Source organism: Oryzias melastigma, linkage group LG18, assembly GCF_002922805.2.
Source record: "Oryzias melastigma strain HK-1 linkage group LG18, ASM292280v2, whole genome shotgun sequence".
Lineage (NCBI taxonomy): Eukaryota > Metazoa > Chordata > Actinopteri > Beloniformes > Adrianichthyidae > Oryzias > Oryzias melastigma.
In genome coordinates, this window is record NC_050529.1 from 24,186,226 (window position 1) to 24,197,919 (window position 11,694).

Sequence of the window (11,694 nt, forward strand, 5' to 3'; positions counted from 1 at the left end):
AATGTGGACAAACAAAGATCCAACCCTTGCTAAAGTAAGAGAATACATTCAGAGGGGTTGGCCCAACCACAAAAACAGTGAGTTAAAACCGAAAAGAGGAGTTGAGTGTGCAAGACGGTTGTGTTTTGTGGGGAGCAAGAACTGTAATACCTGCGAGGGCGCAACCGTACATGTTAGAGCAGCTCCATTGGCTAGGAGTTACGTATGGTGGCCACACATGGACTTGGATATCTAAAAAAGAAGTTAAAACATGCATGGTGTGTCAGGAACAAAGGAAGGCACCGGAACATGCACCACTCCATCCTTGGGAGTGGCCTGATAAACCCTGGAGGAGACTTCACATTAATTATGCGGGTCCATTCATGGGAAAAATATTTTTGATCATTGTGGATGCACATTCCAAGTGGTTAGATGTGTATCCTGTGGCATCAGCTACCGCGGCAGCTACAGTGGAGAGTTTGAGAAGCAGTTTCAATACCCACGGTATTCCTGAGATGATCCTGTCAGACAATGCTCAATGTTTTGTGAGCGAACGGTTCCAAGAGTTTGTTACTCGCAATTGCATCACTCATGTGACAGCAGCACCTTATCACCCTTCATCCAATGGGTTAGCTGAAGGAGCAGTGCAGACATTTAAAGAACTCATGAAGAAAAGCAAAGGCGAGACGTTGGAGACCAAAGTAAACAGGGCTCTGTTTTCTTATCGCATAATCCCTCAAACAACTACGGGTAGGTCTCCAGCAGAGCTGATGATGGGCAGGAAGTTGAGGTGTCTACTGGATTTTGTACATCCTGACTTGAAAGATAGGGTGGCCAGAAAGCAAGCAAAACAGAAAGAACACCATGATAAACAAAGCAGACAGCGCACTTTTGAAGCAGGAGATCTAATTTATACAAAAAACTACACCAGTGGTCCTCAGTGGATTCCTGGTTTGATTGAGGAGATGACAGGACCTGTGTCCTACAGAGTTGTTTTGGGCAATAGACAAGTGGTCAGACGTCATGTGGATCAGTTGTTCCGTCGGATGGAACCAGAAAGTCCTGGGGTGGTTTCAACTGAAGCAGAGATAGAAGATATCGAAATGCTTCCATCAAGTGAGGGGGAAGGTTTGAGTGTGGAAAAAAGTTCAGAGAGTGAAGGCGCATTCCCTGAGAGTGGAGGAGGCAGCAGGTCAGAATAGAACAACGACCTAGACGTAAGACGTTCACAGAGACCTAGGAAACCCCCAGCGTATATAAAAGATTATGTAATGTGAATTTTTATTTATTTCCTTTTTTGTGTGTGTATTAAAAAAATTAAAAATACATTAAAAAAAAGAAAGAAGCAATGTTACTGTAACTGCATTCTGTATAGTGTTTATGTATGATTTTGCCTTGTTCAAATAAGTTTGAGTGGCATCCTTAGGAGGTGTTTTTTTCAGTCTAAGGGGGGGGAGATGTGGTATAGCCACAGAAGCTGTTACCGTTGAGGCCACTAGGGGGCAGCCTCAGCTAGACTTGTGTTCAGAGAGGCTTGGAGCTGCCAGGAGTTGTACACGGTGTGAGCCGGAGAGTGTTGATAATAAAGTTCAACTTGAAGATAAAGAACGACCCTGTCCCTTTTTCCTGCACGTTACTACAGTCTCATTAAATCCTTCTTCCTTTCAAATCTTTTGAATTTTTCATTATTATGCAAAAGCCTTCTGTGTTTCATTGTAGAACTAGAACCAGATGTGTACATTAGCTTTCTTCCCTTGGGTCCGATCTGACCTGTTGAAAGAGATCTGTCTGATACTAAAGCTAATACAAAAAAGTACAATATGATAAACTTACAATGAATTTCAACTGCTCACGTATTCCGAATGGTCACAGAAGCTTTCTTCACGTGAGCATGCATGTGAGTAGTTAATACTGCTGTCAGAGTCAAGCCAGCCCCAGAGAGGTCTGAGGTCATATGTTGGAGCTGAATAGGTTAGCAGCAGCAGCAGCTCAATGATTGGGAGAGAAGTTTTTTATGGGGAAACCCCTCCGCTGCATCATTTCCTCAAAACTCCAATCTGGTTTCAGATTTCAGTAAAGCCACATTCAAACACTGGGAAACTTTCAAGGACCAAATTCATTTGAAAGCCAACAGGCGTCGTTACAGTGTCAGGTTAAAGAAATAATCCAAATGAAAAACTCATGCACATATAAACCAAAGAGGCTAGGTTGTTTGTGTTGGTGCCACTCTTTATGTTTTTTTTTTTTTTTTATTTAACTTCCGGTAATGCCTGAAAGCTTTTAGCACTTGTCAGATGCAAAACCATACTACTATGATACTACAAAAACCATATTAATACAATAAAACATTTCCATAGTGTAAATATACCTAAAGACTCCATATTTTCTAAGAACCAAGATTTCTTACAGCTTTTTTCAGTTCCAAGAGATTACTTGCACAACAAATACTTTTATTGTAAATAGTAAAGCAGATTAGAACCTGAAAGACAAGCGGAGACAAAAGATGTTTTTCTTTTCTTTTATTTCTTGGGCTTTTATTTAGTCATCCTGTCTTACTTTCAACATGGTTTGTGATGAATCAGATAAGAGGCAAAGTAGTACTAAAATAGTGAGGTTGCGCTGATCAAAATCAACACACTGAATTAACTCACATAAATTCCACATATTCTTGTACAAATGCAACAAAAACATAATAAATCCAATTTACAAATTAAATATGTGAACAAAGAAACAAGTACATAATAATAAATGTCAAATCCATTCACATGTTTGATAAAGTGTAGTCCACTGTTGTTTTTCCACATCAGAATAATCCAAAGAGAACAATATTAGAACATTCTACCACTCTGTATGGTCACATGACTGTAAATTCAAAGTGTTTCCACATACTGGACTGGAATGATGGTTGATCAGTTTCTGCTGCATCACATGTGTTGTTCACTGTGAAAGTACGTGGTCTTTTTTACGTTATATAAACCTACCATGCCTCGACCCAAACGGTATTTTTCCAATATTTATATAATTGATTTATCTTATTTTGAAACAATTTCATAGGTCGATTTGATTATCTGAGCTTGCCTCAGACTGATCGATGTGGTTGGATAGTAGGAATACAAATCAGTTACATCAGGAGTGTCCAAACTGTCCAAACAAGAGGGTCAGATATGGTGAGGGGAAGATGTGTGAGGGTCAATGCATTCTTTAAACTCTTATTACATTAAATGCAAATAAACTATTAAATCAAAATGTTTTTGCAATGGGATGCCTTTGTTCTTCAAATACAACAGAAATACTTCTAAATACATTTGTACCAAAATTCCTGTGAATTTCATGTTTGGGGTGTAGAAATCAAAGGAAAAAAATGGTCTGTCTTTGAAGAAATACTTTTGTCAACATTAATTATTACATTTGTCACTGTCAACCTCAAAATCAAATCAGGTGAACAGGAAAATGACAAATAGTTATCTTATTCAGAAGTGCAAATGGTAAATGACATATATAGCGCTTTAGTACATTCTTAGAAAGCCCACAGCACTTTCCAGTCACGGTCCCATTCACCCATGCACACATATTCACACACTGGTAGGAGCTACAAACCACTGGGGATTTTATTACAGAAACAAATTAATCTGTTGTTCTTGGCCGCGTTGGTTCTGCAGGTCAAGCAGCCAAAGGTTGTTGCCATAGGTTTACAGCTGCTAAATGTAATGATTAAAATGTAACTTAGCCAATCACAATCAATTAATCCCACACACTATTCTTAGAAAGTGCTCGGGGGGAGAGGGTTTAAATGTTTATGACAGGAGACTGTGGAAATTTGAACAGGGTCAGCATTTAGACCACACTTTGGATATGCCTGGATTAAGTCGATCAATCATTATAGCCCTTTTTAAAAAAGATGTTCCAGTGTTTTTGTGCATCCTTTTCATGTTTGAGCCCCTTAACAAAAGATTCTGGCAACAATTATATCCATATATCTATCCATCCATCTGGCGACCCTGTGACCTCGAACACTGCATCCCTTTCGAGGTCACAGGGTCGCAAAAGTCAGTTTGGTGAAGCAGGGTACACTCTGGACAGGGTTTCAAAGAGGAAGGAAGCCGGAGAGCCGTAGAAACCGTGTGCCATGTGCAAACTCCAAACACAAAGGTCCTAGACGGGATTCCAACCAAGACCTATGCATGATTTCATGCCTGGGTGAGGAATATTCTGAAATTATATCATGTAATCTTTTGTTTTTAAATTCTAGTTATTTATTAAAATGCAGTGTAAAACTATGGCCTATTGGAATGATGAAAGCTAAAGTGAATAAATATCAGTAACTGTTTCTAGTTTTTGCCATGCTTTTATGTTTTTAATGCCTTTTCTGTGTAACGCCTTCAGGCAACTTTAGTTGGAAATTGTTACTTTATAAAAAAACAATAGAATTGAACAGAAATATTAAGCAAAAAGCAGTTATAGTTATTTTTTAACTAAAATTTATCCAGACAAGGGTGAACTGCACCTCAGTAATGATGTTTTTACTTTAGTTGCTTAGGTTTAATGGAACTGCTGAAACCAGAGGTCTAAAGTTAATCTGTATTTCTTCAAACAGTAAGATCTGGAGTTCAGTTAAGAACAAGAATGTCTGAAACTGGAAAACATGATCCCTGAGAAAACAAAAGGTTTTCATAACAAATGCAATAAATTGCTTTCATCATTTTCATTTTTTGGATTTGTTTTTCCATCGTCTTTTACCAAGATGGTTTGTAAACAAAATATTGTATCTTTCCTCCTCTTCTAGTTCCTTCCTCTCGTCCTTGTACCAGGGTCCCCACACACCACCATTGTACTGAGGGTTAGAATGCAAGTCTGTGGCCGGGTAGCGTACTGGCACAGCAGTCCTGTTGTACTGAACGAGCCTCATCAGCATCTTCTTGACGATGTGAGGGTAACGTTGAGACAAGTCCACTCTCTCATAGGGGTCAGCTGTGATATTGAATAGCCAGACAGACTTACCCCGATCCCATCGGACTCGTTCATTGTGCAAGCGATTGGTTAGCCGTTGGTTAGAGAACGTCTGTGGGGGTACCCAGTCGCTGTAGCCTGGAACACCTGTGAGCAGTTTCCAGTGGCCCACCCGGAGAGCAGCCTGCACAGCGGTGTTCCACAAACCATAGCCAGCTTTCCAAGAACCATTCTTCGCCTTGATGTAAATTGGATCAATATTATGCAGAATGTCGAGGCGAGGCGAGGGACGGCCTTCACTGATAGCCTCCCAAACATCGTAACCATCCAGATTTAGATCTTCATCTAGGGTTCCTTCGCCCAGCGTTACAAGTGTGGGAAACCAATCAGTGATGTGGATCAAAGATCTACATTTTGTCCCTTTCTTCATGAGAAGGGGGCTATGGACAAAGCCCACCGCCCTAATGCCCCCTTCCCAGTAAGTGGCCTTGCTCCCTCTCAAGGGCCAGTTGCTTCCACCAGCTATAGGCTGACCTCCATTATCAGAGGAGTACACAATAACAGTGTTGTCATAGTAGCCGTAGCGTTTGAGAGCCAAGGTTAGATTATGGATAGCTTCATCCAGGCAGGAAACCATGGCAGCATATTTGCGGCGGCTCAGATTGGGAATGCCTTTGTAGCGCTCGAGGTAGCGGGCAGGAACCTGCAGCGGAGAATGTACGGCCTGGTAAGCTAAGTACAGAAACATGGGGTGTGAGCGAGGATTGTGCTGAGCTAAGATGCTGATGGCTTTTCGAGTAAACATCACAGTTGAATACAAACCCCGGTCCTGTTCCCAAGCTGCCTCCTCTCCTTCATACAGATCATATCCACACATACCAGGCACTTCACATTTATAGTGACTATAGTAATCACCGCTGCCGAGTAGGGAGCCAAAGAAAGAGTCAAATCCTCGCTGAGTAGGAAGACAGCCACGTTTATAAAAGCCCAGATGCCACTTCCCTACCATGTAGGTGGAGTAGCCGGCATCTCTAAGCTTCTGGGGAAGAGTGATATTTTCCAGTGGAAGACAGTTGGGCTGAGTAGCACGAATAACAAAGTGTTGAAGACCAGTATGAATCTGATATCTGTGGGAGAAAAGAGTAAGATCTTGTTAGAAAAAAAAATTAGATGTTTGCAAACTACATAAAAACAGGAAAACAGCAAAGGAATAGGCAACAAAAACATGATTTGGCCTTAACAAGCTACAGCATCATGTATAATTCAGTAAGAGGAATTAATAAATGTCCTTTTTTTGTGACATTTTTGTTTTATTTTAAAAAACGTTCCCAGTAGTGTTCTAATTATGATTATGAAGTTTTGGATTTGGCCACTATCTTTCAGTCACTTGTAACTGCAGTTACACACACTCACCAGTAACGCTGAGTGGCACTGTGTCCAAGTTAGAGTATAAACCTAAGGCACTCAAAGACATTGACTTCCACTCAAATCTCATTTTAAAAGTAAATAAAAGCAGAAAAAATAAGAACAGAAGAGGTTTGGGCGCATTTCTCTATGAAACACATGTTGATAATGCAATCAAAATCGTTGATAATCCGTGGTCATACGAAGCCATGGAGCAACGATTGGTGCCACATGTGTACTACGGATCACCTCCCTCCTCCCCTGCTGCCGCTTCATTGATCGCGCGCGTATTATTTAAATCCTCTTTTTTTTTTAGCATGCATCAAAGTTGCTTCTTGACGGTTATCCAAAACCCGAAGCTCCCACCGCGTGAGGGAGGAGAGATCAGGTTAATCTATTTTGAAGAGCTGAATAAGAGCATTGGTGCACGTCTCCGTGTCTGAGTTCAGATCTCCTGGTGAAGAGCAGCCGCTGCTCCGTACAGAACTGCACCATCAGGGGAAGGCAGTATGGCAAGCCAAAAGGATCAAAAATCACTCGAAAAAGCAGGCATGGCGGTACCTCACCTGCACATGTACTATGGATAATAATCCTTATTTGAAATATTTAAATGTTCCCATTGTTAGTTTCAATACTACAATTAATACAAAAAATAATGAAAGTTTTATTTTAACTTTTTCTGCAACGGAAAAACTACATATTCATCATTCTTTTCTTTTGTAGTTTTTGTAGATTTGATCTCCAGACATGTAAATGTCATCAGAAACTAAATGTTTTTAAATGTTTGTTTATGTTCAAAGTTTAAGGATGTGTTAGTGTATATTTATCCCTTGAAGTACTTTATACGTCTTCTCAAATATGCTTTAAAGCTTTTCAAAAAAGTAATATTAGGCTTTAATCTTCTGGTTTTTCCTGTTGTTTTTTTTTTACTTTTTACTGATCTGAAAATGATCTGAATCATGACCCAAAAAACTGTGACCCAAAAACCTGTGACCCAAAAACCCTGACACAATCCGAACTGTGAGTTTTGTGATCGGTTCTATCCCTATTGAGTATTGTTTCCTCTATAACTGTATACATCCAGCTATACATAAATAGATACATCTGTGTTCCAGCCTATTTGTATTAGTTTTACAGGTTGGAGAATCATTTAAATAAGCCACTTTTTTTCAAAAAGAAAAAGGAAGATTAAACCCTGACAGGTGGAGTACAGTCACATTAAACTGGATGTTCTCAAAGGTCCTAACAAAGAGGTTTTTGAGTACCAAGAATGTCTGAAAGGTAAAGATGAAACATTGACGAGTCAAACGCTCTGCTACAGACTGTTCACTGTACAAATGAGTATCTGAGCAGTAATGAGTCCATGTTTGCTGTATAATCTCATGTTCAGTAAATATTCATGGATCTGTTAGTTTCTGTCAGGTGTTATTTATTAAGAAGCACTTAGAAGAAAATAGAGAAATACACTTGAAATGAATTAATACTAATTTGACCTTTATTTATGTAAATATTCCTGCTGAAATAGTCATTTGTAATACATTTGCTGAGGGGATCAAAAGTTAAGCTATAGGAGTCTGAGGCAGCAAGGCAAGTTTATTTGTAGCACATATCATGTACAGAGACAATTCAAAGTGCTTTACATAAAACATTAAAAGAAACAATCAAAAGAAATACTAAAAATGTGATCATTAAAATAAAATTAAAAGAAAGTAAAAAGATTTTAATTTAAAACAAGCATAGATAAACAGTGCAGACGTAAACTTTTGAATACATATTAATCAAATGTAACTGAGAACAGGTGAGTCTTTAACCTGGATTTAAATACACTGAGTGTTTCAGCAGATCTAAGGTTTTCTGGAAGTCTGTTCCAGATCTGTGGTGCATAGAAGCTGAATGCAGCTTCTCCATGTTTAGTTCTGACTCTAGGAACTGATAAAAGACCGGATCCTGATGACCGCAGAGGTCTGGCTGGTACATACTGGGTCAGGAGGTCAGTCATGTATTTTGGTGCTAAACCATTCAAAGCTTTATAAACCAGTAACAGAACTTTAAAGTCTATCCTCTGACAGACAGGTAACCAGTGTAAAGACCTCAGAACTGGACTGATGTGGTCTACTTTCTTGGTCCTTGTGAGAACCCGAGCAGCAGAGTTCTGAATAAGCTGCAGTTTCCTGATGGATATTTTTGGTAGTCCTGTAAAAACACTGTTACAGTAATCAAGTCGACTAAAGATGAAAGTAGGGCTGGGAATCACTGGGTACCTCACGATACGATGCGATACGCGATACATGGCTCCCGATACCGATAATATCACGATATGGCGATACTGGCGATATTGGAGTAGTTGGTTAAAAAAAATCCTCTCTAATAACTGAAAATATACCAAACTAAGAAAGAAGAACACATTTTTTTAGGAAAATATATCCCAATTTATTATTTGGTTTGAACAAAAGCATAATAAACATCTAGTCTTATTCAGTGCAACAAAGACATTTTTGTGTAACATTACAGAAATCAGTAATTCCATTGATGTCAATGCTCGTCTTTGACAAGCATTGACATCAATGTAAACTATAGTGTTACATGAACAGCAGTACCACAATTTGGCGCAAACCTGTTGTAAACAATAAAACAAAATGTAATAACTCAAGTATATTGCCAGGCACATTGGTATTAACTTTTGTAAAATAAAACCATTGCTATATAATTGTTCAAACAAATTCTAGTGTCTTTGTCAATAACACCATTTAGTGCAAACGTGATGTAAACAAAAGTAAAAATCTCCCAAGAAATAAAATCAAGTTGCAGCTTGACACTTTCATTTCAGTTATTTGAGACACAGAACTTTAGGCTACTGCTTTTAAATTAAACTACCAGAAGTAAAATACACGAACTTAAATTGCACCTAAAAGTAATCGTCTTTGAGAACAAAAAAGTTTGGGAAAAAGCTGCATGTGATGTATCTTTTAGATGTTCATATTTTTCTTGAGAAAGAGCAGTTGATCAGCATGTTCAGGAGTGAGTGAACTTCTTTGGGCACTAATAATATCTCCTGCAGTTGAAAAAACTCTCTCAGCCGCCACACTAGTCCCAGGAAAACACAAATGCATATGGGCCAGTTTCGAGAGGAGAGGGAATGCATGCTGTTGAGATTTCCACCACAACAATGGATCTTCAGTGAGAGGCAGAGAAGGAGCATCTTGATAGTGTTTTATCTCTTTCTCCGCAATGGAGGTTGCTGATGTAGGGCCAAAAGAGGTCTTCTTGAAGGTCTGACCCAGAAGATCAACCAGAGCAGACTTTCTTTTCTTGGTGGTGTCTGTGTCACTGCTGGACTGTGGTTCCACCTCATCCTCCAAATCCTCCTTTACATCACCACAAGGCGCTAGATCTCCTTCCTTTAAAGCTGCTACTTTTGACTTGAGTTTTACATAAGTGTCTTGCACTTCTTCAGGTGATAGAAACAAAAGAGATTTGAATCTAGGGTCTAGCGCTGAAGACATGCGTAGGAGGTCTTTTTCCACCTCAGACTGATATCTCTTTGAAAGGTCTTGGTTGATTGCTCTCTTAATCTCTCGAACCAGAGGAGAATCTTCTTCAGTGCTGGTTGTGTTGCGCAGCAGTTGGGCATGAAGAGGAGCAATCACTGAAATGGTGGGATTCTTTTCCTCACACATGATGTTTGTTGCCACAAGCATTGGTTTAAGTGCTTCCACCATTTCTTCACCGCTGGAGATGTCATTCTATGTCAGTGCACAGTCAGTCACAGTCTTTCTCACCTTAAGAAAATAAAAAGAAATTTAAATTTTAGTTCTGTCATTAAAATTTTATTTTTTCAATCAATCATTAATTGTAGCATTTATTAGCAATTGAAACAAACCTGTTATTTTTTTCATGTCTATTGTCTAATTTCATTTATTAGTTGTGAAATAAATTGTGCATTAGCATTTATTTATTATATTTTATCCACAATAATTACACAAATTAAAACTACAACATTATGTTTTCCTTACCTCAGGTGATAAGAGGGCAGCACAAACAGCTGGCTGTTGTTCCAGAAACCTGGACATCATCTCATAGGCACTATTCCAACGAACAGGCATGTCTGTGATCAGTTTGAGATTAGGGAGGCCGAGGAGTCTCTGATTTCTTTTAAGGGCTTCTGCTGCTGATGTGCTTCTGTGGAAAAATGTTGAGATCCTCCTCACTTTGGCAAGAACCTTGACAACAGAAGCTACTTTCAGAGCGCGCTGGGAGGCCAGGTTTAAAACATGAGCAAAACATCTAACATGCTGGTAGCCTGTTAGCTCTATTGCTACACACATGTCAGATGCGTTGTCAGTGACAACCTCTGGTTTTTTTAGCTTCAAGACCCCACTCGTCAGCTGCTGCTTTCAGCACATCTGAAATGTGTAAACCGGTGTGGGATTCCTGCATTGCTCGGGTTTGTAGGACATATGACTCCATTTCCCAGTCCTCATTGATAAAGTGTACAGTGAACGTCATGTAGGACTCCGTTGCCCTCGAAGTCCAGCCGTCACACGTGAGCCCAACTCTTTCTACTGTATCCAGCACCGTCTCAACCTTAGCTCTGGTCTGGGCGTACAGTGCGGGCATCATTTTTTCAGCAAAATATTTCCGAGAGGGGATGACAAAGCGGGGCTCTAATACATTAATCAAAAAGCGGAATCCTTCGTTCTCCACCTCGCCGTATGGACGGAGCCCCTTGCACATGTAAACAGCGATCCCGTTTGTTATTGCTTTTGCCCTCGCTGAAGACGGTGAAAGCTTCGCCTGGAAAAAGGCATCCACGCCGGGCTGTGTCGGTTTCGAGCTCAGGGTGATGCCGCGACAAATGGCTGTGCATGTTTGTAGTATTTCCAGTGTACCGAACTTTCGCGAAACAATTCTTGCAAATTGCATAGTTGCACAGCAGTGCTGTAGAATCCAAAGTAAGTCCATACTTTGGATTTAAATGTTGCCGGGGCATCCTTTATTTTGCTACTCTCGTTATTTCCCTCGTCTGTCTTCTCCGCCATTTTTTGTGTTTGTGTCTGTTCTTCTTCGTCTGCCCGCAACCGGCGATCTCCCAACACCGCCCCCTATCTACCTCCGGAGAAACGTCTCACCAAAAGATGACGAATATAGCATTTCACAGCCTCTTCAAATAAAAATATAATATCGATACCTAGTGAGGACCCATCGAGAATCAATCGCGGGACTAAATATCGCGATATATCGCGATATATCGCAATATCGATATTTTGGCACACCCCTAGATGAAAGCATGCACTAGTTTCTCCAGGTCCTGCTTAGACATCAGATCTTTAATCCTTGAGATATTTTTGAGATGATAATAGGCTG

The 11,694-nt window shown here is 39.9% G+C and overlaps 1 protein-coding gene across 1 annotated transcript in view; it reads right to left on the minus strand.

Annotated features, from left to right (window-relative positions):
- Positions 1 to 2,789: 2,789 nt before the first annotated feature.
- Positions 2,790 to 11,694, minus strand: part of arsj (arylsulfatase family, member J) — a 16,141-nt gene continuing 7,236 nt past the window's right edge. The window contains exon 2 of the mRNA XM_024288686.2: positions 2,790 to 6,053. Coding sequence (XP_024144454.1) covers positions 4,682 to 6,053 — 1,372 coding nt within the window. The 3' untranslated portion in view covers positions 2,790 to 4,681. The remainder of the gene's footprint in view (positions 6,054 to 11,694) is intronic.